The sequence below is a fragment of the Schistocerca nitens genome, chromosome 1, assembly GCF_023898315.1.
Source record: "Schistocerca nitens isolate TAMUIC-IGC-003100 chromosome 1, iqSchNite1.1, whole genome shotgun sequence".
Classification (NCBI taxonomy): Eukaryota; Metazoa; Arthropoda; class Insecta; order Orthoptera; family Acrididae; genus Schistocerca; species Schistocerca nitens.
In genome coordinates, this window is record NC_064614.1 from 1,244,091,963 (window position 1) to 1,244,119,814 (window position 27,852).

At 42.8% G+C, this 27,852-nt stretch overlaps 1 protein-coding gene across 1 annotated transcript in view; it reads left to right on the plus strand.

The window, feature by feature from the left end:
* Positions 1-27,852, plus strand: part of LOC126201832 (uncharacterized) — an 827,155-nt gene that overhangs the window by 359,892 nt on the left and 439,411 nt on the right. The window contains exon 2 of the mRNA XM_049936816.1: positions 24,559-24,684. Coding sequence (XP_049792773.1) covers positions 24,559-24,684 — 126 coding nt within the window. The remainder of the gene's footprint in view (positions 1-24,558; positions 24,685-27,852) is intronic.

Genomic DNA, 27,852 nt, shown 5'->3' on the forward strand with positions numbered 1-27,852 from the left:
ACTCTGGAACATTGTACATGCACCAGCATTGTGCTCTTTCTGCAGAGATGCCACAGATCGACAGCTGTGCTACTTTTACAGAGCAGACGCCCAACCATTTAGCGCCTAGAGGTAGCCTCAGTGATCTTCTACCTCTTTCCGTAGACGCTCACGATAGTAGCACGTGAACATTCGATCAGTCTCGCGGTTTCCGAGATATTCGTCCACAGGCTCTGCGTAATATTAATTTGCCCTTTGTCAAAGTCGGTTATCTCAATGTATTTCCGCATCTGCAGCCCATATCCTCGCTAGGGTGATCCCCTGTCCGTGTCTGCTCCGCTTATATGCTTTTGTTACCGCGTCACGTTACCGCAATGTCACCGGGAGGCATCCATCGTCGCGATGGACAGTGGTCATAATATTTTCGCTTATCAGTGTGTTAAATGTTCTGGGATATAGTCATTAAAACAAAGGTATTTTTGTTACTTCGGTGTTTATTTACGAAATTTCCATTAATAGCCTTGTCCTCTGAACGACAAAATATTTTGTTGCCTCCCACTTGCCCGGGGGAAATTATCACGGCCATAAAATAGCAGAAAGCAGAACTCTGGTTTCTTTTTCTCACACGCAGCTCGACAGTGTTCTAAGTGTAGAATCTTTTTAATCTCATCTGTTGACCTTACCGGTAAGAGTCCCAAATGGACGAGGAGTATCTTTTGTACAGTTGTTTTATAGACCGCTTCTTACGCGGATGAACTGTATTTCCTTGGTATTTTTCCAATGAATCTCAATGTAACGCTTGCTTTTCCTACAATTACTTTCACTATCTTGCATCCTCTGCGAAGCACTGAAGCGGTTAGGAGGGACGTGGGGGCGACTGCAGAATAATTGTGTAGATGTTGATTTTTGTGTTGTTTTAGGGAAGCTGCAGAGTGGAACATTTTAATCAACGTCTTTAGCGTCTACTGTTGTATTTTTGTCGGCGCTCTGAATTTCGCAGTAGGCGACGCTGTAGCGACCGCTGTGGCCGTCACGGGTCCAGTGAAGTCACTGGAAGTTGTAGCCGTCTCTGGTCGTCCACGGTGACCGTTGCTTGGGCGAGGGCGGGCGTGCTTGCGTAGGCACCGCCATAGAGGGCTCCCCGATTATTTGTCCTGACACTCGACTGACTCGGTCGCTATGGCGACGTGCCTTTCCTTCGCTCTCCTGTCCTCCTCTCCAGCCCCTGGGTCGTCCATCTCCGCAGAGCCACTGCAGGCAGCCGCTACTTGTGGTGCAGAGTTTGCTCGCCTCGGAACTCACTGTGCGGCCCTACACGACATTCGCCTGTACTGTGTTTCTTATACCACGCTCCCACTCTCCCATAGTAGTTGGGTAAAATTACAATAACAATACAAGAACTGAAGTAGATCTACTGACAGAATATTGAGTTCTCAAGTGATGTTACAACTTACGCCAAAAACTGTGACGTATCAGACAGTCTGTTACACAAAATTGTAATATACAGATACAGTACACTGCAACATTCTGTACTATTTACAGTTGTACTACCTAAAAATAGGCTACTTTATTTGGTCTCGTTTTTCAGTTTGTTTTCTGAAAAATGGAAAAAATATGTATTTAATCGTGTCATTTGTACAGCATCTATCTTACTCAAGGTACATTGTTATAAAACACATTTGGCGTCTTGTTTTCGAGTGGAAAGATGCATAATTTGTATTGTAGCCCAACACGCGAACACGCTACATGTACACTATAAGATCAGAAGTATGTAGAAACCCTTATGTAACCCGGAATCGGCCACTAGATGTCACGAGAGGTGGACCCGCTAGTACGAAAGGTGGTGGGGGAGCATTGTGACGTCAGCAGACGAGCAGTAACAGCAGGATGAGTCACCCAGCAGAGCTCAGTGACTTCGTACACAAGCGATTCGATGTCACCTGAGTAAGAAATCTATCAACGACATTTCAACCCAATTCAGCTGTTGATGATGTGTTTGTGGAATGAAAACGCAGTTAAACCAATACCAGCGTGATCTCATGCACTGACGGATAGAGAGTTGAGCATTGCGGAGAATCTTTGTAAACAACAACACGAAATCAGTGTAAGTAATCACCGGTGAGTTCCAAAGTGCTTCCAGCAGGCCACCTGGTAAAATGGCTGTGAAAAGGGAGTTAAAGAGAATGGAGTGTAATGGTAGAACAGTTCCTCATGAGCACCATCTTTCTGTAGAAACGAGCGAGGTGGCGCAGTACTTAGCACACTGGACTCGCCTTCGGGAAGACGACGGTTCACACCCGCTTTCGGCTATCTGATTTAGGGTTTCTGTGATTTCCCTACATCGCTTCAGGCAGATGACGGGATGGTTACTTTGAATGGGCATGGCTGACTTTTTTCCCCATCCTTAATCTGGTGGATCGATGACCACGCTGTTTGGTCCCCTACCCACAACCATCTAAACCAATCTTTCTGTAGTCAGCGTTAAGCGACACCTGAGGCCGTGTAAAGAGAACCCCACGATTCGATGGTGACCACTTCAAACACTCATGTCTCCACAGCCACAACAGCGCTTAGTTTCCTATAATACCTTGCGCAGAACACAGTTTACGACCACTCGCACTTTTGCTCAGGCAGAGACCATTGAAACGAACCTACGGTTCCTGGGGTCGATGATAGACGAGTTCACGATGGGAATGACTAGCCGGAAGCAAAATGTAGAGTGTAGTGAAAGTCGTTGACAGCGTGCGTAATTCAGGGAGCGATCGGAATTGAAAAATGTGAACACCAGGTAGTTCAATCCCTCGGTCTATGACGCATGTCGAGAGCTTCGGGTAATAGCGGGACCTGCCACAGAAGTACGGAGCCGCTGCATTTACGGGCAGCATCGCTGGAGCGGACGCGCTCATGTCAAATGGCCGAGGTAGCGGCACGCTCCGCAGTAATAAGTTGTGGCCGTGCTATGAAGCCCCAAATATCTCCGACCTTTCGTCGATATCGATAGCTGGCTGGGTGGTGAATCCGACTCACTGCCGGATACCAAATACGCAAGCCAGTGATTGGCAGTGGGTAGCTCTGGAAACATCTAAACTTCACCCACCAACGCTTCAATTTTTATATATATAGTTCAGTCGCAATTAAGGGGACCACAACCTGCCTATCTAACCCATGCTGATTTAGGCAAGTCCGCATCTCGTGGTCTCGCGGTAGCGTTCTCGCTTCCCGAGCACGGGGTCCCGGGTTCGATTCCCGGCGGGGTCTGGGATTTTCTCTGCCTCGTGATCACTGGGTGTTGTGTGATGTCCTTAGGTTAGTTAGGTTTAAGTAGTTCTAAGTTATAGGGGACTGATGACCATAGATGTTAAGTCCCATAGTGCTCCGAGCCATTTGAACCATTTAGGCAAGTATTTGACCCATTTCTGAAAAAAACTATTTGATGCAGGACCTTAATATTTTTATTGTATATTACGAGGGCTATTCCGAAAGTAAGGTCCGATCGGTCACGAAATGGAAACGACTATGAAAATCCGATAAAGCTTTGCACAGATGTGTTGGGTAGTGTCTCTAGTATAACCCCAGTTAGCATCACGTCGCTCTTCTCATTTCTGAGCTCGCAGTGAGTGCGTAAAGATGTCTAGAAAATAGTGTCTGCCGCCAAGTACGGGGGCCTGGTGAGAAATTTCCCCTGAAGCTATGCAGCTAACATTACATAACTGTCGTGCTGTTTCGTCTTCAAGACAATTCTCAGCCGCATTCTGCAGGGGCAATGAAGATGCCCCTGCATCGTTTTCAAATGGAAATGTGAGATTACCCACAATACAGCCCGTAATTGTCTCCCTCTGAGTTTCAGCTCAGGTCACATGAACCGCTGGTTATGAACATTTCGGCACAAGACAACGAGCCGTAGGCCAGCGTAGAGAATTGGCGGAGAGCACTGGCGGCTGCCTTATATAGCGAGGGTATGGGAAAGTTGGTACAACGCTACGATACACGTCTAAGTCGGGTCGGCGACTATGGAGATAAGTAGCTGCAAGGTGTATCTAACTGTTGCAAATAAAACATTTTTGATTTTTACCGTGGTTTCCATTTCGCGACCTATCGGACCTTACTTTCGGAATAGCCCTCGTACATGATGTTAATAGCGTCAACTGCACTAAAATCTACTTTGTCCATTTTATAGTTTTTTAAAATACTTTTTTAAATTTATTAAAAAAAATATCAAGTTTTTTCTACAGAAAATGTTTTTCGTGAACTTCCTAATGGGAGAATATTAATGAGTGTAATACCAGAGGTGGCTTTTTATGTTATGCAGAGTCTCTGAAAATTTCATTCAATTATCTATGATTGTGTCTGATATAATGGGGCATATGTACTGAAATTTTTAGTTTGCGGGAAATCGACTTTAAAGAAAAAACTTTTTTAATTTGTTACTTACAGTTAATTAAAACTGTTCTGCTCCATATGATGGCCCTTCTTTGGCCTCTAGCAGGTCGTCCAGCTCCTTTTTCACCTTCCTGGGTGTTTGATTGCTTTCTTGGCCATATTAGATGCAGATCTGTCTGCATCGGCTCTCCTCATTTTATCGCAATGTTGCAACCCAATGATCATATTTTCACCAGGATTAATTCCCAGCTTTTTCAGTACCCAACACTTTCCAATATTACCACAATTCAATGTAATAACAGCATCATGAAATCCCAAACGTTTTTGAACATGGCCTACACATTCTATTTTGCTAATAATGGCATCTCGATATGGCTCAGAATTCACCACATTGTTGTTTGTCTTACTGTTACCATCGCCCAAATATTTGGTGTACCATATTCCTCTTGTTTCTACGGAGCGATGAAATATTTGTTGTACTCCATGAACTTCCATACCACCACTTGTTCCTCTAAAATTAGCCACACAGTTGTGTTCTTTATGTTCATTGACTTGACAACATTTGCAATATTTAGACATTATCTCCACATCTAACACTTTACCGGTGTGTACACTCGTGGCACTCACTACTCCATTCAGAGAAGAATGTCCTCTTTTCTGCCACCTTCAAGTGCAACTGCAATATCCGAACATCCATCATTTTCTTCCACTGCTTCCCTAGCAGCCAGTTTGATACTTTCCTCACTGAGCTCACATACAGCTTTCTTTAATATTGCAGTCAGTTTTTCAAATTTATTTGGTGGTTGATGTAAGTTCATCACTGAACAAAATGTTCTCCCTGCAGCCGTGCCCTTGCCAACGGATCGTAATGCATAAACTAATCTAGTATTGATTTCATATGGGCCACTTGCATCTTATTTTGAGGAACTCATGAATGAAATCACAAAAAAAATGGTTCAAATGGCTCTGAGCACTATGGGACTCAACTGCTGAGGTCATTAGTCCCCTAGAACTTAGAACTAGTTAAACCTAACTAACCTAAGGACATCACAAACATCCATGCCCGAGGCAGGATTCGAACCTGCGACCGTAGCGGTCCTGCGGTTCCAGACTGCAGCGCCTTTAACCGCACGGCCACTTCGGCCGGCAATGAAATCACAGCTGAGCATTTAGTGCAAATTAAATCCATAGCAATTTCTCCCACTGGAACACTCACAAATTTTCGCACTCTGTGATTCACCACACTGTCTACATTGTACAACTTTAGAAATTACATCTGATAATATTCTCAGATTTATAATAATGTTGCTGTACCACTTGTCAATTACAGTAAATTCGTTGTAACTCTCCTGAAATGGTGAGAGCTTCTTTGATGATGCACTTGTTCAAGAATTACAATTAGAAACATCGTTGCCAGGCGACATAACCTCTTACACAGAAAGTTTTCTTAACTCGTTTCCTCTAAATTGTCTTCCTTGAAATGTCTTTAGGTTTCGTCATCTTCAATAAACACAATACACGTAAACAAGCACTGCAAACGTAAGTATAACAACTACTCGCAATCACACTTGAAAAAAACTAACCTCGTGTTTGAAAGCGTGTTGTTTACTAACAGCAGAAACAAAAGAATACCGACCGCTGCATTCCAAGGATAGCCAACACACTCGGGCGTAAAAAAATCCCTAACGTGCAATGTAGGGGATATAAAGATCTAAAGTATATGCGGAAAAGTGGGTGACAGAAAAGTGGGCGTGGCACATAAACACACGTGATAGGAAAATGCTCCTTAAGCGCCCGAAAAAAAAAAATTTCAGCAAAATCTTTTTCAGAGTACTTAAATAAAACCTTAATCTATCGGAATGTGATGAAAAACGAAACTTTTTTTTTAGATTTGAACCACTTAATGCGACCACCGTCTATGTTCGACATCGAAGTCCAATAACCACACACAGACGGCAGGTTGCAACACTACCGATGAAGGATACACAAAACACGTAGGGGGACACGTAAAACAGTGCAGTCGTTATAATGCGGAAATGGAGCAATTTATCTGACATCATAATGGGCTAAAACATTGGTCCTTAGGCACCATGTCCAGCCCTACATGCAGTTTGTTTTCCCTCGGCACGATGGCATCCAGCAGCGGGACACTGCAATGTGTCAGAAACCTCGCAGTTTGCGTGTGTGGTTCGAAGAGCATCGGGATATGTTTACAGTACTTCCCTTGCCACCAGACTCCACGGATTTCAACCCAAACGAGAATCTGTGGGACCATCTAGATCGGACTGATTGCGCAGTGGAACCTCAACCGAGAAACGGTTAACGTTTACAACAGGTCGAAGTTCCTAATGCATGAAGATGAAGATGAGGATCTACTTATATTTAAACACCTTCCGTTCATGGAACACAGGAACCGAATCGTATAATATGCTGAGATCAAGAATAAATTTGCCTCTGACTACAAAAATGATCTTCAGTTTCATTTTATTATCATGATCGATTTAGAGCAAGCCAACCCATGCCGACGGGATGGGACTGGTAGCCCTGGAATCGATGATGGTGATAAGAAGAAAAAACCTTAAGTCAGAGGCGAAATTTATCCCTAATTGACCGATGTACTTACTTGATAAACCATTAAATTTAACTGAATTTATGCACGTTTCATCTGTTGAGAGAGCAAGGAGAGTTATTAAAGTGATTACTAGGTACTGTAGTATCTTTGTGAGTTAACAACTGATAATGGAAATTCTCATTTCTAAATTTTAAACTTGACCGATTTTAATAGCCGGTTTCTCCGACAGCGCGTTTTCTGCCATTTTCCCTGTCCGTGCATCTCTTAATTTTCCAACCAAATTGAAAGTGCACTCCACCCCGTTTGTGCTGTATACAACACAGTTGAGTATTCAGGGTGCCCTCACGATTGTCCATTCAGTGGCGCAGATTGACGAATCTACAGCTGAGATCATCACAGAAGTATCTTGCCTAAACAAGACAACGCGATATGGAAGAAGTTAACAGTGCGTTTGTTGCAACGTTTTTCGCAAACTTTGACTGAGATTTTGAACGTGCGTGTAATCAGAATGAACGTGAATCGGTCCGTTTTCATCCGAAATCTTTTTCCGACTTCGGACATAGTATATTCTATAGCAGAAGTGGAAAAAGAATATCAGCTCAATTCTATCTCTGTTAGACATAGTCTTTTAGAGGTCTCATTGCTCAGCCTGCACGCGGGACGAAATGCTTATCCTTTTTTTTTATTAAGCTAGAAACTGAGTACTTCGTGGCACCTGTCGCCATCCCACGGTCTCCACGCTCTCGGCGCTTTACTAACAGTAGCTGACACAAATCAGAGAACGTCACACTCTCAACACAGCTTCTGCAAGCTGTGAGGTCTGAGATCTCAGTTCATGAATACCGTAACAGCTGCTGCGTCCGCAAAGAAGGCTAATGCAAACCGTGTGTAGTGGTTGCACTATCCAAATCGTTGCATCGTATTACGCCTGAGAAATGGTTTCTTTACACACATGGAGACAGTAAAAGTGATATGGAAGCGGTCATGAGAACATAGGTGTACGTTTAAAACTAAGAAAATAAAATTTTCGACAACAACGTTATAGCGTGAGAAAAACGGTGAAAGAGATAACTTGAAGCCTACTGCAAGCCGAAAATTTCAGTTTTAGAAACTGTTATTCCTGGAAGACTTTTTTGCAGCCCAAAAGCGTTTCATTATTTCTCTGTGCGCCTGCTTTTTCGCCTCTGTCCAGCCACTGTTTTGATTCTACTCGTCGTGGAAGCTCTTCAGGTTGTCGATCAGTTACCTGTACTTTGAAGGATTACACACGTCTTCCTGATTCATTCCAATGTTCTTGATGTCTATCCTCATTAATTCCGTTATCAGACACATTTTCGAAATTAGTTCTTATTACTTTCACTAGTCAAAAAGAAAGAAGAAATAAATGACCCCAGCCAGCAGCAGATGTTAAAAGAATGTGGGCTAGAGGATTCGAATGCCTATGATCTGAGACTAATGTTTCAGGAATCACTTCCAAAAAAATTGATTGGAAATCTTATCGACACTTTTCAATTTGCCCCTATCTTCATCTGTATAGTAGGTCATAATATTTTACGATTGATAGATTATTTAACAGCTGTATGAATGATGTTAGTTAATTTTGTACGAGTAGAAAAGAGAGAGAGAGAAATTTCAACTTTTACCCAATTATTACCCTTCCTCTACATAGTCTCTCACCTTGCAAGTACACTGCTGGCCACCGTAAATGCAACACCCTGAAGGAAGCATCCGAATCAAGTGAAATTTACACCATGGGTTTGCAGCGATGAGATATGCAACTGATTAGAATTTCAGCGCAGACGCACATCACACGCGCCTGTGGCGCCACCTCATAGCGCCATTTAAGGCTTAGCGATTTCGATGAGTGTATGTTCGGCACGTGTGTTTACCTTGTGGTTGTTTCACAAGACGATCAGTTATGCCTCGTAGACAACAGCAAACATCTTTTGATCAAGTATCCGAGTTCGACAGAGGAAGGGTAGTGGCTTACCGAGATTGTGGATTATCATACAGAGAAATCGCTAGTCATGATGGACGAAACCAAACAACTGTAATGCGGATATGTGACCGTTGGATGCAGGAGGGTACGACGGACCGACGTGGTCGATCGCATTCACCTCAGTGCACCACTGCACGTGCTGATAGGCAAATTGTGCGCATGGCAGTGACGGATCGCTCAGTGACATCCCGAACCATAACACAGCACATTGCGTCTGTAACGCATCATCCAGTGTCTGCGCGTACCATTCGACGCCGTTTACAGCAGAGTAGTCTGTCCGCAAGACGTCCATTGCTTCGTCTACCATTGACGCAGAACCACAGACGTCTCCGTCGCCAATGGTGTGATGACAGACGGATGTGGACGGCAGAATGGAATGACGTTGTCTTTACTGACGAGGCACGCTTCTGTCTGCAGCACCACGATGGTCGGATTCGAGTGTGGAGACACCGTGGAGAGAGGATGGTGGACAGCTGCATTATGCACCGCCACACTGCTCTTGGACCGGGTATTATGGTATGGGGCGGTATTGGATATTACTCTCGCACGCCTCTAGTACGCATTGCCGGTACTTTAAATAGCCGGCGCTACATATCCGAGGGGCTGGAGCCAGTTGTCCTTCCTTACCTTCAGGGCTCGGCCACAGCCATATTTCAACAGGATAATGCGCGACCACACGTGGCACGCATTGTCCAAAGGTTCTTCGTCAATAACCAGATTGAATTGCTTCCCTGGCCGGCTCGCTCTCCGGATCTTTCGCCGATAGAAAACATGTGGTTCATGGTTGCTCAACGAGTGACCCAGATTACATCCCCAGCTGCCACACCAGATGATCTTTGGCAACGTGTGGAAGCTGCTTGGGCTGCTGTACCCCAGGAACACATCCAACGTCTCTCTGACTCAATGCCGAGACGTGTGGCAGCGGTGATCTCCAACAATGGCGGCTACTCTGGCTACTGATTCTGGCAGGAACCACATGTCACAGACGTCTGTAAACGTAATCATTTGATACTTGGTCAACATGTTATCTACAAAATAAATCTTGTTGTGCTACCTCTTGTCTTTCTTGGTGTTGCATTTACGGTGGCCAGCAGTGTATATAATCTTTCCTAGCGATGTGTAACTATTGTATGCCAAGTGCTCAATCTCCCACCGCAGCTTCCGAAATGTACGCCTTATGGTTCTCTTGGTTTTCGAAAGAAGAACGCTTCGCTGTTATCGCTGTTTGCCAGATCGGGCGAATAAGGCGGAGGTGGCACGATTTGCTGGCGTAGGCGTGGACAAAGTGGCGCCGAGAGCGGGCGCACTCCTCCGGCAGCCATTGCCCATCTCTTCTGATTTACTTCAGGTCACAGATAGGTCAGGCGGCTTTCGGTAATACTGCGCAGTGATCGTCTGTTCCTTTCTGGCTTAGTGGGTCTGGATAACTCTGCTGCTACCATAAAACAACAGACGGCACATCCTTCCCGGAAAAAGACTGTCTCGTTGCTGCCTTTTGTGGAACGAAATCTGTTTGTTTACATTGGCTCCTTGTCTCTTTCATTCCTAGGCCGTAACGGAAAACCTGTTGTGACTGAGAAACTTGTCTTCACTGTCGTTTCATTTCTTAATGTTCCAGTCTAAGATGTGCTGCTATTGTTTGCTGGCCGTTAAAAAGCACAGGAGACACACTTTACTCTTTTTAAGTGCAGTACATCGTGCACTGTCTGGTGCATTGACGTGACACTAATGCTAAGGACAACTGTCTACGCGATAATGCGCCTCTCAGACAGCAACAGTACTACAACATTCTTACGGCCACTTGCCAAATTGCCTATTGGCTTCTGTCTCAGGTTTTTCGACCGGCGTTTCTTCGGTGATTTTTCTGACGTTTCAACAGCACGTGTGGCTGGCGTCGTCAAACCTTCGCCCTGCGTGGCTGGTGGTGGACTGGAATCGAATATCTGGTGTGCCAGCGTTCAAGGACTTCTCCATGATCATTACCGCTGCGGTTCTCCCCTTGGCACCTGCAACAGTCGTTCACTGTAGCACAGGACTCCAGGATCGGTGCATCTTCAGCCTTTCTGATTTCCTGTTGAAGCTGTTGTCATGTTCGTGTATTTCTATAGGTTCCCTGAACAAGCTCCTCTTTACAGAAAGAACTTCCGTGTCGGCGAATTTCTCTATGTGGCCGGTCTCACACAGTGCGTGCTCCACCAAGGCAGATTTTTCCACCTGCCCCAACCTGAAATACAGTCTATGTGAGACACAACGCGATCTTATTACAAACAACCACCATTCAGATGCAATTTGTTAGTTCGAAACACGCTGTGTAACTCTTTCCTTATATACAGAATGTAGGGTGCATTTCTCCTACCTAATTTGTAGAGTTACACTGCAACGCTAATTATTTGCATATCCCAGCATGCAGTACAGTTATGACTTTACCTCCGTATTGATATACCTAGGTAATTGGGCTATGCACGGCTCTGTTCAAAAAGGATGCCTCGACAAAGTCATAGGGTCGAGCTGTACACGTTTCTTCTTATACCCTGCACTTAAACTCGCTGCAAATAACATCACTTACATGCATTCTGCACTCTAAGCTTTCGCTAGAATTGCGAATTAATAGAATAATTAGAAATATTAAACAAAAGATAAATGGATAATCAATAAGACGGTTTTATTCCCAAATCTGAAATTGAGGTAGAAGACACGAGAGAACTATGCTGAATAATGTCGAATCATGTAGGTGAATTTAAATGAGTGAAAAGTGATCCTACAATTATTAGTTGTACAACAGCCAGAAAGATTATTAAAATGCAATAAAGTCGGGCTAAATACGTTAAAAGAATGGTAGCAGAATCCCCAAGGCGCGCGAGTGATCAAATCCGTTTCATGACGATAATAAACGAAATGTTTACCAGCTCAAAATACGAGTAATCCAGAGTTCAGCATGACGATTTGCGTACCAACACACGAGAGATAAAGAGAAGAAACTCATGCAGTCTCTAGGTTTAATTCTATAATGCAGACAGAGAAAAAGTTCTGAAATGGAGCACATTCAGACTTCGCAAAAGTGAAATCTGTCGTAAGCTACATTATTCTAGAGCCCGTTACCGCCCAGAATCTGTCATTTACATAACTGAATATCACACATTGCCTCAGGTAGGTCTGACCTCTTCTAGATCTCAACCTTAAAATCTCTCAGCGTTCCCTTGAGCTCTCCACTCAAAAATTTCTGTCTTCTCTTGATTCCAGTAGTGTGCCGCCTGTGCCTAAATCTAGTCGGCTGAAGGCCATTCCCACCATATAGAGATGTGATAGGACTCAACTTGACCACTTTCCACACTACACTAATAAATTATAAAAAAATTAACAAAACGAATGTTATAAATATTCTATCATACTCAGGCCATTGACAGTAAGTATAGATAATAGTTCATTCATAAATAAATAAGCCAGCATTGTTGCACACGTGCCCTCACGTTAAACGACAGTAACATGTTGTTAACTACTACTTGAACAATAACTTGGGTCTGCTTAACAGAAGCGCCTTTTTTCGGTACTGTTTTCAATAGGAATGTCAACTAATACATGCTGTTGGCCACTTTTAGACTTCAGAACCGTTTCTTATTAGTAACTTAATCAACATTTAAATAAAGTTATTCGCAAAATAGTAAAATAGTCATTAAATAAATACACAAGTGTGGCAGGATAAGAGGTATTCATGCTGCATTCAGCTGCTGTGTTATGGAGAATACGATGTTCTGACGGACTTTTCTATAATGAAAAGATATAAAAGTGCAATAAATGAATAAATAAAACAGATACAGATCATCCCCAAGGGAAGATAGCTATAGTGCTATGCTGTCGTCTTAGACATTCTTACGACCCGTCCTAACAGCTTCAGTTCTGCCAGTACCTCGTCTCCTACATTCCAGACTTCACAGAAGCTCTCCTCTCCTGCGAACCTTGCAGAACTAGCACTCCTGGAAGAAAGGATATTGCGGAGACATGGCTTAGCCACAACCTGGTAGATGTTTCCAGAATGAGATTTCTTGGTCCGGCACACAGTTTTAATCTCCCAGGAAAACGAAATTTCCGTTTTAGTAGACCTGTTGCCTCCTCTAAAAGTTCTGCCAATAAAACGCACTCTCTGGTTTGCGTTCCCCACAGCAGTATCTATATGATCGTTTCAGTTTAAGTTGTTCGTAGCTGTAATTCTATGTTGAATTGGCAGCCTATAGATTTGTATGATTTATCATGTAACCGATGCTCATCTGGATGATTTCACACTTTTCCTTATTGACAATCAATTGCCACTTTTCACAGCACGTCTTGTCTAAATCATTTTACAATTGGTAGATGATCTACTAGATGATCTACTAGACAGTAAATGGCAGCATCATCTATAAGCTATCTAAGATGGCTGCTGAGATTGTCTCCTAAATCATTTATATAGATTACAAAAGAGCAGAGGGTCTACAACATTTCCTTGGGGAACGCCAGGAATCATTTCTGTTTTACTCGATGACTTTCCATCGATTACTACGAACTGCTATCTTTCTGACAGGAAATCACAAATCCACTCGTTGAATTGAATCGACAGTCTAGTGGCACGCAACTTGATTATTAGCTTCTTGCGAGGAACGGTATCAAAATCTTTTTGGAAAACAGAAATATGGTATCTATTTGGGATCTCCTGTCAACAGCACTCATTACTTCATGAGTATAAAGAGCTAATTGTGTATCACAAGAACGATATTTTCTGAATCCTTGCTGAGCGCTTGTTACGAGATCGTTTCCCTCGAGGTAATTCGTTATATTTGAATACAGTATGTGTTTCAAAAACCAACTGCAAGGCGACGTCAGTGATACAGGTCTGTAATTCGTCGGATTATTCCTACTTCCTTTCTTGAGTATTGGTGTGGTCAGTGCAATTTTCCAATGTTTAGATACGGACCTTTCGCCTAGCGAGAGATTGTATGTGATTAAGTACGGAGCTGTTATATCAGCATACTCTGAAAGATATACGATTGGTGTACAGTCTGGACAGGAGGACGTGGCTTTATTAAGACATTTAAGTTGCTTTGCTACACCGAAGGTATCTGCTTCTAAGTAATAGTGAACTTTGTAGGGTTGAACAATGCGAAAATAAAAGATGGAAACGAATTAAAATCTTCTACCTAAGAAGCTGCTTAGAAAGCCAAACATCACACTGAGTATTAAGACATGAACCACACTGAGTCACCGTTTCCTAAAATAAAGGGCACTTCGGCTGGTAAGCTGGCTGGAGACCGCATATCTTGATATAAAACGCATTCAGTTTAAATATGATCTACTGTTATCTGTAAACCAGAAGCATGTCACGGTGGTGGTTTCTCCGGCCGAAGGAGGAATCCATGCATTAAAGTACAGTGCTCTATCCTATGGTTTCACCGATCGCAGGTTTTTGTCCCTCTACCCGAACCATTTCCTCCTTCCACAGACGTGTGATCCTTTGCCTCGATAGCGACGTAACTGCATGTACATGGGCAGCATATTTGTAAATTCTATTTTGCTAACAGGCATCCTTAACTGTTTCACCTGCTGTTTCATTACCATGAATTCCCATATGACCTGATAACCAGCAGGATAACGCCGTTTTATCTTTCCGCTGTAAGTGGATCATCTGAATGTACTTTTGTTCTGATCACATGAGCAGGGTGGCCCGTACGGCACTTAGGGTGTCCGTAGGGATGAGAACTTTTGCAGCAGGGTTAGTTACTTCGCAACTGCTCCAATGCCATCAAGATCGCATAAATTTCGGGTAGATACAGTTTGAATGTACTAGGTAAGAAGATCACACGCTGGACATAAAACAGGGTAGCCGACGGAATTATCATGCTTAGACCCACCAGTGTCTATTACAATACAGCCCTGTGCCCACATAAAATTCTATAAATATCGATTTAAAAACATAGCCTGGGATATAATTCCTCTCGTACATTGATCAATCTAAAATAAAATTCTTACCACCCAAGGTGGCGAACGATTCCAGCATCGATGAAGGACAAAGCCCTGTTGTGCGCGAAAGCCATATGGCCGTGTCGATCATCACTTACTCGCGAACATAGGATCACAGTCGATGAAACTAAACTATGGCCTCCTGCATCAACATACTGGGAATATCATCAAGGAAGCTGTAGTCCTCAGAATGCGCAACAATACGTAAAACTGAGACTATAATCTCAGTGGTGCACGGAAGGAAGCGGTAATGTTGAAAGACTATAGAGAAACTGAACGATTTGGCTTCCTGACATCAGGCGTCACTAGTGTAGCAGACATCGACAGTAGCTGTGAGAAAGACGGTGGGGCTATCGTCGAAAGCTTGATTTTTTTTTAATTTTTTTCTAATTTTCTACCAAGAATGCCGTCATTTATAGACTTACTAGCTCAGTACCTGGTGATGCCCGTGTACATATTCATTCTATTCTTCTATTAGAACATCTCCTCTCACACCCTCTCTCTCTCCAACCCTTCCTTAACCTCATCTGTGTCCATCACCTCCAATCCCTCTCTCTGCCCACCTCCCTCTCAATCAATCCTCTCCAGCCCATCTCTCTGTCCATCTCCTCCTATCCCCCGCCCGCCATCCAATTTCTCTCAATCTCCTCCCATTTCTGGTCATCTGCTCCTTCCTCCTTTGTCCACCTTCTCATCCCCCTCGATCTCCTCTCTGTCCATCCCACTCTCTCTGTCCATCTACCTCCCCCCTCTTCCTCTTCGTCTCCTCTGCCCACTTTGTCCATCATCTTCTCTTTCCTTTCTGTGTCCATCTCCTACTCTCCCCCTCTCTCCACCTATTTCTCCCTTCCCTACGTATCCTCCTCCTCCACTAAATGCCTATCTCTTCCATTCCTCTCGCTGTCTGTCCATCTACTTCCCCCCCCTTCTCTCTCTCCACATTATCATGCTCATCCGAAGAGCAGACTGGGGTTCTTACCTGTACAGTATTTCTTTCCAGATTGTAACTAATATATGTACCAAATTTCTTTGAAATGGATGAGCTTTTTACCCGTGACTTTGCCCGCATAGCCAAATGTCAAATATATTTCCCATACATTTGGCTATTTCACATCTGTACACGTATTTCATCTCTATGTCTAGTGAATTTCGCCCTGTTATTTCATTTTCAAGCAATTCATTGTTTATGATGTATCTCCTTAACTGTGTGCTTTACAATATAATTTTGCAGGTATATTCGGTTTTACGTGGTTACTGTCTGGCAAGTATGTTGTGAATAGAGTTAGTAGTAAAGAAGTAATAAATTCAAACGTCTAGGATGATGCGGCAGTTTTTCACGCATCTCAGTATTTTAAGTGTCGTACAATAATATACTTTTGCAGGTTCATTAGCGGCAGATGTGTTTACTGTCTTCGAAAAGTGTTGAGAATTGAATTAGTTGCCACAAAGTAATAAATTTTAACGTCTTGCAAGATGCGGTAGTGTTTCATACAGCTCAGTGTTTATGACGTAATATCTCCTAAAGTAAGTGTCGTGCAATGATGTAATTTTCCGGTACATTCAGTGGTATATGTGGATACTGCTTGCAAAATGTGTCACGAAAGCAGTTAGTAGTAGAGAAGTGTAAACTAAAACGTTATGTTTGACGTCGCAATTTTACCGCATGAACAGCGAAAATATAGTAACCGATGAACGTTTTTCTTCTGATCATTTTGTGGGAGTCGTCAGCGAGAAAAAGTTTCAAAATATGTGTAAAGGTTTTTGCAAGTCTCTAACGCTCTCGTTTTCAGATACTGGATGACTAAACTATGGTATTCGCGCATCATGGGCTACATTGCTTTTCACTTCCACCCCTTGGAGAGGAGCATGATTCTTACCCCCACAGTGATTCTTTCCAGACATTAAGTGGCGTGGGTACCAAGTGTTGTTCAAATTGGTCCATTGTCTTAGAAGGAGATGTTGAAGATGCGTACATACATATACATACAATACACACATACATTTTTACAATTTGTGTGGATTCCTTATTTGTGTAACTTCCGTGCGTGTGTAATCACAAACCGTTCACTCATGGACAGTGCGGCTGGTCCCGACGGAATTTCGAGTCCTCCCTCGGGCATGGGTGTGTGTGTTCGTCCTTAGGATAATTTAGGTTAAGTAGTGTTTAAGCTTAGGGACTGATGACCTTAGCAGTTAAGTCCCATAAGATTTCACACACATTTGAACATTTTTGAAACCGTTCACCCCTGACAGTATGTATGAATTACTTCCCGACAATTTTTACACTTGTGTCAGCAAGGTAAGGAGCTCCCGTGAAATCAGGGAAGAACCACACCATTACACGAGACACTCTTCCCAGAAGAGCAATTCACGCCGTCTTCACAACACGTCACGAACAGTACCAAACAAGGGTTCCTACATATTGTACATGCTGCAGCTTACAGAACAGTGCTTCATGTGACAAGCTGTGGGTCGTGCAGACAGACTGGCAGTCCTTGAGTGCTCGCCTTATTATAGGCCAAAAGCTTACTGAGCGTAAGGAATAAACTGTAACGTTGCTGGCAGCATGGTCTAGTAATTGGGCGCAATTTACGATTCACAAAACAACTTATTACCATCCCTTGCCAAATGTGAGTCAGTTGCGTCAACCCGCTGGTCTCCTCGTTCATTAGCAACATTATGGAAGAACGGAAACGTTGAATTACATGGGAACTAGGTTTCACCCAGGTTCCCTATCAGAAAAATTAAATGCTAGCCAATATAATGACAATACCATTAATCCATTTACCAATAAAACGGAGTGAAACTTTGAGATACAAAAAATTACGTGTAGCAGTAGTTACGCAGCGATGGAAACATTAGCACAAGATAGGAAGAGCTGCAGGATTGTATCTAACCACCAGAAAGACTGATAGCAGAAAACACATTCGAAATTTCAATCATGGCATTTTTGGAGACAGAGCGACACCAACACTGAGGTGATAAATGTCATATCGTGTTGGACCTCCTTTTAGTCGGCCGCTGTGGCCAAGCGGTTCTAGGCGCTTCAGTCCGGAACCGCGCTGCTGCTACTGTCGCAGGTTCGAATCCTGCCTGGGGCATGGATGTGTGTGATGTCCTTAGGTTAGTTATGTTTAAGTAGTTATGAGTTCTAGAGGGCTGATGACCACAGATGTTAAGTCCCATAGTGCTCAGAGCCATTTGAACCATTTTTTGACCTCTCGTTTATGTCCCATAAATGTTCGACGAGATTCATGTCGGACGATCTGGCTGGCCAAACCATTCGCTCAAACTGTCCAGAATGCTCTTCGAACCAGTCGCGAACAACAGTGGTTCAAATGGTTCAAATGGCTCTGCGCACTATGGGACTCGACTTCTGAGGTCATTAGTCCCCTAGAACTTAGAACTAGTTAAACCTAACTATCCTAAGGACATCACACACATCCATGCCCGAGGAAGGATTCGAACCTGCGACCGTAGCGGCCTCGCGGTTCCAGACTGCAGCGCCTAGAACCGCACGGCCACTTCGGCCGGCTGCGAACAACAGTGGCCCAGTCACATGGTGCATCGTTGTCTGGGAACATGAAATCCATGAATGGCTGCAAATGTCTCAAAGTTACCGAACATAACCATTTCCAACCAATGATTGGTTCAGTTTGATCAATGGATCCAGTCCATTCCATTTAAACACAGCCCACGCCATTATGGAGCCACAACCAGCTGCTCAGTGCCTTGTTGAGAGCTTAGGACCATGGCTTCATGGGATCTGCGCCACAGTCGAACCTTATCATCAGCTCTTACCAACTGAAATCGGGGCTCATCTGACCAGGCCACAGTTTTCCAGTCGAGTCCAACCGATATGATCACAAGACCAGGAACCTGTAGCAGACGATATCGTGCTGTTAGAAAATGCACTCGCGTAGGTCCTCTTCCAGCTCAATAAAGCCACGTTTCTCCGCACTGTGCTAAAGGATACGTTCGTAGTACAAACCACATTGATTTCTGCGGTTATTTCGTGCAGTGCTTTTTGTCTGTTATCACTGAAAAATCTAGACAAAAGCCGCTCCTCTCGGTCGTTAAATGAAGACTGTCGAGCACTGCATTGTCCATGGAGAGAGGTAATGTCTGAAAAATTTTACTTATTTTATTTATTTATTTTATTTGCACGTCAAGTTTCGTAGGACCAAATTGAGGAGCATATCTCCAGGGTCATGGATCGTGTCAGTACATGAAATTACAACGTAAAAGTAATAACAGATAAAAATAAAATGTTTATGAAAAAAGTCATTCCATAAATATAAGTAAACGCAGTCAACAATACAACAAGTATCAGCTTAATTTTTCTAGGAACTCCTCGACAGAATAGAAGGAGTGACCCATGAGGAAACTCTTCAATTTCGATTTGAAACCGCATGGATTACTGTTAAGATTTTTGAATTCGAGTGGTACTTTATTGAAAATGGTTGCAGCACAAGAGTTAAGGAAACCCGATCCAAATGCAGGTTTGATTTCTGCCGAGTATTAACTGAGTGAGAGCTCCTTAGTCTTGGGAATAAGCTAATACTGTTAACAAGAAATGACAGTAAGGAATATATATATATTGAGAGGCCAATGTCAAAATACCCAGACTTGTCAACAGGGGTCGACAAGAGGTTCATGAACTTACACCACTTATTGCCCGAACCGCCCATTTCTGAGCCAAAAATATCCTTTTAGAATGGGAAGAGTTACACCAAAATGTAATAGTGTACGACATAAGAAAATGAAATAATTTTCGTGTCGAACGATCACTTGCTTCAGATACCGTTCGAATAGTAAAAATGGCAGCATTAAATATTTGAACAAGATGATGAACATGGGCTTTCCACAACATTTTACTATCTATCTGAACACCTAGAAATTTGAACTGTTCAGTTTCACTAATCATATGCCCATTCTGTGAAATTAAAACGTCAGGTTTTGTTGAATTGTGTGTTAGAAACTGTAAAAATTGAATCTTACTGTAATTTAGCGTTAGTTTATTTTCTACAAGCCATGAACTTAGGACATGAACTGCACTATTTTATACCGAGCCAATGTTACACATCCCTTACTACTAAACTAGTGTCATCAGAAAACAGAAATATTGTAGAGTTACCCATAGCTACAGTATATCATTTATATAAATAAGGAACAGAAGTGCCCCCCCCCCACCCCCACTTGACCGTACCCCACTCAGACCTCACATCAGCGTCATTCTCAACATTGTGAATAATGACCTTTTGCTGTTTGTTGCTGAAGTAAGAGGTGAGCCACTCCCCATATTCCGTAATAGTCCAACTTCTGGAGCAATATTTTGTGATCAACAGAATCAAACACCTTAGTAAAATTTAAAAAAAATATGCCTAGCGTTCGAAACCTTTTGTTTAACCCATCCAGTACCTCACATAGTAAAGAGAATATAGCATTTTCAGTTGTTTAACGACTTCTAAAGCCGAACTGTACATTTGATAGCAAATATTGTGATATAAAATGATCAATAATCCTTACATACACAGCCTTCTCAATAACTATAGCAAACACTGATGGCATAGAAATAGGTCTAAAATTGTCTACGTTATCCCTTTCTCAATTTTATAAAGCGGCTTTACTACTGAGTACTTTAATCGTTTAGGATTCTCTGCACATTCGTGACACCGTGGGTCTTGGAATATTGAATTACCAAACAATTTCCCAGATAGAATGTCCCATGCGTCTAGCTTCAACTACCATTCCGCGTTCAGAGTCTTTTAATTCCCGTCGTGTGGCCTGAAACACATCGGAAACTTTATCACGTAAATCACCTGAGTACAAATAGCACTTCCGAAAATGCACTCCCCTCACATGCTGCACTGCCATTTATATTTTGTGTATGCGACACTACCGCCATTTTTACATTTGCATATTGCTATCCCGTGACTTCTGTCACCTCAGTGAATGTAATAATCACGATGGTATCCCCAAGTATCGGTCGTGTGAAACGGAACTTGGTTTCTTCGGCCCTGAAATCCAGTCAGACAAGAATAGATTAGAAGTTTTTGATATGCCGTGCTACAGCAGAGTGCTGGATATTATATGGGTATTTCGGATAACTAATGAAGAGGTAGTGAATCGAAATGTGGAGCACAAAGAGGTATGGGACAGCTTGACCATTACGAGATATTGGTTTATCGGACAAATCCTAAATGTTCAAGGTTCCGTCTGTTTGGTATGGACGGAAGATTGTGTGTGTGAGAGGGAGGGAGGGAGAGAGAGAGAGAGAGAGAGAGAGAGAGAGAGAGAGAGAGAGAGAGAGACAGAGGAGGTGGAGGAGGAATTGTAAAGCTGTAGAGGGAGACCAAGACTTGTCTACGATAAGATGATTCAAATGGATGTTGGCTAAAGTAATTAGGAGGAGATGGAGGCTTGTATATGACTAAATAGCGTGCCGAGTTGCATCTGCATCAATACTCCGCAAGCCACCTGACGCTGTGTGGCGGAAGGTATTCCTGGATACCTACCACTAATTGATCCCTCTTTCCTGTTCCACTCGCAAATGGCGCGTAAGAAGAATGAGTGTCGGTAAGCTTCCGTATTAGTTCTAATTTCGCGAATTTTTTCGTAGCGTTCGTTTCGCGAGATGTATGTGGAAGGAAATAATATTTTGTCCGACTCTGTAATGCTCCAGCGACAATCAAACAATCCAGTAACGAAACGCGCCGCTCTTCATTTGATCTTCTGTATTTTGTCTATCAATCCTAGCCAGTAACGGTCCCAGACTGATGAAAAATACTCAAGAATCTCTCAAAAAAGTGTCTTGTAAGCCACTTGTTTCGTGGACGATCTACTTTCCTCAAGATTCTTCCTGTGAATCTCGTCTGGTATTTGTTTTCCCTGCGATTTATTTTATGTGGTCATTACCCTTGAAGTCGCACTGGATAGTTACTCCTAGGTATTTTACGGTGGTTGTTGTTTCCAGCAGTTTGTCATCAACAGTGCAGTTTTACAATAGTGGATTTCTTCTCATATGTATGCACATTATGTTAGATTTAGTTACGTTCATTGTCAGCTCCAGGGGCTCCACCATTCATCAACCATTTTGCAGATTTATACTTTCTTCTGGCGTTGCTTCTTTCTTACGGACAACTACGTCATCTACGAACAGCCTTAAAGAGCTTCTGATGCTTTTTACTAAATCATTTTTATACACTGTAAACCGTAACGGTCCTTGGGGTACACCGAATATAACTTTCACGTTTGTTTCCGCTAAGAGTGACGTGTTGCGCTCTATCTGCAAGAAAATCTTTAAACCGGTTGCAAATCTGGTCCGATACCCGGCAGGCTCTTACTTTTTGACTAAACGGCAGTGCCTTCCTGAAGTCAAGAAATACGGCAGCAATCAGACCGCCGTTGTTTACAACTCTATGGATCTCATGAGGAACAGAACGAGCTGAGTGACGCAAGATCTCTGTTTGAGTAATGCTTATTGATTTTTATAGAGGAGATTTTCGTTCTCCAAAAACGTCATAATTCTTGAGTATAAAACAAGCGCCATAATTCTAAAACAGACCGACGTCAACGATAACGGCCAACAGTTATGTATAACTATCCTACGATCCTTCTTGAAATTAACATTCAGTCACTGCTGATCCATTGTGGACACGGGACAGCAACTTGACAGATCTTTACCAAAGAAAAGTCGCCAAACAGCTGTATAGAACAGAAGTTATTTTATTTAGACAACCAGTTCTGATATCTCAGCCTCTATGCACTCCATGTATAGAGAAACAGATAGACCGATACATGGTTAATTGGAGCCATCACTCTCTGGATTCCCTGAATTTTTTGAGGAACTTGACGACAGCTTGTCTAGTTCCACAAAAAAATCACGGAATCTAAGTGTTGATGGCGTATGTATCGATCTATCTGATTCTGCATGCATGGAGTGCGTAGGGGCCTAAAGATGGCGTTAATAACATACTCAAACTGGTTATGTAAATAAAATAACTACTGAAAATATAAGGCTGTTTGGCAACTTTACCTTTGTACATTAATATACCGCATATGTTTTTATTCCTGTTACTGGCCGAGCGACGTTGCACCAAGGTCTGTTTAGAGATGCTGTACAGAATTAACATATTTGTTCCAGTAAGTTGCATGTGGTATGGCCTACATTTTTTTATATAAAACGATGTAGCTTTCTTCGCTTGGCTTATTTTTTGACTGCATCATGCTCACATACGGTGGCTAGATGTGTTACAACAGCGTTTGTACTCGCGTCTTGAATATGGTCATCATACAATTACTGTCACATCTTTTGTCCACATTTCCATGATCATTTGCACCATCGCAATGTAGATTCTTGGGAAACTATTTCATTCAGTAATCGCCGACCTCAGTTATCTTCTCTCCATCTGCAGAGGATGTTGTCTAGCCTGGGTGCCAGCATGATGACTTATGGTTGAATGCCTCGTGAAGTCTTCCTTGGCCTTCCTGGATGATGCGACTGCAGTATCGTCCAGTTGCCTACTGTTTTAGACTGTCGTCTGTAACTGGAAGGTAGACATAAACAACAAATATGTCTGATCTAAAAACTACTGTGCCCGTAAAACCCTGGTCCGAAGTGAGTGAAGGCCAAAAAGCATTATTTATTTGTTTATTTATTTATTCTTCAAAATTACAGCCTGTTGCCTGGAAAGTTAAAATAGGACATACAAATCACATTTCCCTGGATGGTGATAAATTATGTTGTAATTATTTCTTATACATAACTAAACAGGTATTTATACAAAAAACTACGACTACTTCTACTACTATAAAACTACATTAAATCTTTACTCAGCTACTAATCTACTACCAACACTACAGAATTTGTTCTTTGTTTGTACATTTGTTTTGGTACATTTAACTTGTAGATCTGTGTCTCCGCTACTGGCTCCACCCTCATACCATTTCGGTCAATAGCCATCGTCTGCTGGATTCCTTGGGCGGTGGGCAGCACGTCAGCAGTGTTTCTACTATAGTAAGCAAGTCCACCCACCACATTTCCATGATCATTTGCACCAACGCAATGTAGATACTTGGGAAACTATTTCATTCTGTAGTCGCCGACCTCACTTACCCTTCCTGGATACTGCGGCTGCAGTATCGTCCAAGATGTGCCAGGTCGACTCACTGCTTAGTGCTGCTTTAGTATCAAATATCCTTAATACCCGACGTCCGTTACCGGCTGCATTGTCATAGAGCGGGCAGTCGCACAGTGTATGTTCTGGTGTGTCCACACTGCCGTAAGCGCATTTATCATTCATCTGTGTTCTGATTTTGTACAGATACGTGGCAAAAGGGCCATGGCCCCCGGATAATGTATCAGTCCATTGCATGGATTAAGGAATCTCATTTTTAATCCCTCCCTGATGTTAGGGAGCAAACCGTACGTTGTCCTGCCTGCGCCTGAAGTGTCCCACTCATTTTGCCGCAGTTGTAATATGCGATCTCATATTGCCTTCTTCGACTTTGCCTCAGTTCCGAGCATCCTTCGTAATTCCATCTGACTGTCTGTCTTTAACCAGTTAAGACATTAACCATACGAGGTTGGACACACAAATACCGCTGCGGAGCGCTGACGGCCTGTCGTGTGTTTCAGCTGTGGCTGACGCTGGCCGAGCGGCACCTGGCGGCCCGCGGCGTGGACTGGGCGCGCGCCCACCGCCTCTGCTTCAACGAGTGGAGTAACCCGGACGACGAGGAGCTGGGCGTCCAGATCGTCAAGGTAGGCCACACTGCGGCGCACGCAGCAGCGCTCAACAGGTTGCCGCCACTGCAGGCGGAGGCGCGGCTCAAACTCTGCCTGCCGCCCGCCTTAGCTCACACATTGTCGCCACCTGCTGGTCCGTAGGCACTTCCAGTTACGTAACCTAGAGAACGGTTTAAGTTATGTTCCGTTATGCCCTATGACCAACGTTCTCCTTTCCTGCGAAAGGCGTGCAGCGCTACGTTTAGCTGTACACTGTATTCCCTGCAGCAAGTGAAAACCACAACAAACTGCGAGCTCTCCCATTGCTATTTTCCGCCGCCCTCCGTAAACTCTTCATCATTCTTCATTACATGTAAGATTCGGCGTTTAGTGGAATGGTTCTGGGCATCAGTTAATTTTCTCACCAGTGGTACTAACGGCTCAATTAAATTTTTGTCTTTATCAATTTCTTCCTAAAGGCCCCCGTAAACGATCAAACATTTTGCCAAACTTAACCTGCTTGCCAAATATTTGATTGTGTATGGAGCAGTTAGACGTGTTTGTCAAGCATAGATCGTGTTTGAGAGAAATTTTTATTGACAGAAAGTTAGACAAGGTGGCGGACGTTGTTTGTGTTGACGTTTCACCACATATGTTTAGTGAAAAATTATTTTATTACAATTTATCTCACAGTATTGTGAGTTTCCATTACTATGAAAACTATGATAAAGTATAACAACAAAACAGCACTGACAATTACCAAAATGATAGAGGTATCACATCTTTCCCAGCCATATATTACGCATGAAGAGGTAATGAACAAAATCAATATTTTACGAATACAGTGACATACAAGTTCTTCGGTTCTTCCATGGACACTATGGGTTAACTGTTCCCACAATGCGGTATATTAATGACCTGTCATTAGAGGACCAAGTAGAAGAGAATAAGTTTTTACGTACTTTTTCAATGTGAGGGTGAAGTAACGCTAAACAAGTTGTTAAACGTTTCACTGTCCATCTGCAGAAAATTGATGTAATCATCAGGTTCTGATGTGAGTGAAACATTTCCGTCAACAGGTTTCCACCTGCATATTTCTCATAGTAATCCATACCCTGGACCAGCGTGTTCTTCTTTTCTTCTTTCAACACAGTGCTAGAGGCAATGTTAGAAATCCTCTATCTTTATTTGTTGCCGTTCTCACTAATTCCAAAATACAGCATAAACGAAAAGTCTACACTGCAAAAGTACATGTACGGGCTTGTTTTGTAGGGAAGCAGCCTACTCACGCCGTAGTAAATTCACATCAGTCTTTCCATTGTGTGCCAGCCAGTCCGCTGTAACTAGCTCTGACGTCATAAATGTTGCGCGATACTTTTAAAATCAAGTAAATAACCTAAAACGGTTCTAGCATGTCAGGAGTAATACTAAATCAACATGTATTGAATATCAGTCCGATAACTTTAACCATTTTCGAAATTTGGACGTTTTTCTGTAAAAATCATTGGCGCAACAGAAAAGAGCTAGAGAATTAAAAATTTATATTTAGATTCCTTTTCCATAATAATTTAATAGAAACAGTACTTTGGATCTCACAAATTATGATTTTTGTTGAAATTCATAATTTTCTGGTTTTATCTTAAAAATTAAGGAAGCAAGATAGATTAAGTAGGCTAATAAATAAGGCTAGGATGTTTATATTTAAGTAGAATGGAGATCCGCCATAACCATAAAGCGATAGCGTATCTCCAAAGGGCAAGTTCAGAGCTCATCTACTGCGTGCAGTGTAATTAAATTAATTCTCTCGCCCAAAATATTTAACTTAGCCACGTCAAACTTTTATTATGATTATTTACCTATGTGTTGAATGCACATTTAAATTGAGAGTTTCATCGGCCATCAGCAAAAGAAGCTATGATTTATTCGGTAACTTACAGTGGTGCATTACTAGTCCAGCAGCTAGTTGGGAGAGCCGATTTGATCAGGCGTTCCCTTAGCCGTCCGCACCGCGGCTTTATATATAAGAACGCTGCACGAGGAAGCAAGGCCCCAGTTCTCTCCAGACACTGAATAGCACACCATCTGTGTCGAGAGTCGCGTCGCGTCGGTATCATTGCTATAAACAGCCTCGGATGCCGTATTAAGTTACTCGGGATACGCGTAACCGTGAAATCATTTTCGAGTGAAGTGTTAATTCTGGGATGACTTTAATAATCTATCTTCAGTTTGCATATGTCGTATTTTCACGTACCGCCGCGGGACAGACATTCTACCATTATTTAGCGTGTCGTTTGATGAACATTGTCATCAAATTATGGCGAGCATTCACTTAAACATTTAATTTGTACAGTTATAGTTGCATCAGCGCATTAGACTCTGAATGGCTCTGTTAGATTGTGTGGATATTTTTTTTTTTTGATCTGTGACTTTCAGAATACAGAGAATTTTTAGAAAATCGTTTTTTGATTATGAATCCCAGACAATCTCCTAATTTCTCAGAGCTATAAGCTGCAGCTTTAAGTGTGTTTCTCAGATGAAGTGGGCACTAGGAATTCTAATTACATGCTTCACGTTTTGCTAATCACTTTCTGGTTGCCAATATTGTAGTTAGAGAGCCAGTGTTGAGAACGGCAAAAGACAGCATAAATAATAGGAACATTTAACAACAATAATTCCACCCGCCGCTGCACATATGGTTAATCGGCCGGGAAATGCAATGTTTCTACATTCAAATATTTTATAAAACAACATAAATTCCACCAGCCGCCCCACATATGGTGCATCGGCCAGGAAGAAACAAACTGAGTAAAGTGAAAGTGATTTTTAAATATTCGGATTCGCGAGTGAAATGTGACGCGCAACTGAGTAATAGAACAGTGAAAGTGTTACGTGTGTATGTGGACGACGCAATTGGATTAACAATGCATCTGGATTGACGGAGCTGGCACTGAGTCTAGCGGCGCTGCTGGCATCACGAGAAGCCAGTTTCGCCTCACCGCAGTCGTCGGACGGAGCAGCCGGAGCCGCGCCTGCATGTTGCGGGCCACGCAAACACACAACAGCCGTCGGAGTGCCGTCTCCAATTCAGCGCGCTGAGTCGCATCAGTAATCCTGGTACGCTGCGCCGGCAACGCCATATGTCGTGCAGAAGGAACTAAGTTAAGTGAAAAGCTGTTAAAAATTTTACTAACTTGCACTAAAAGA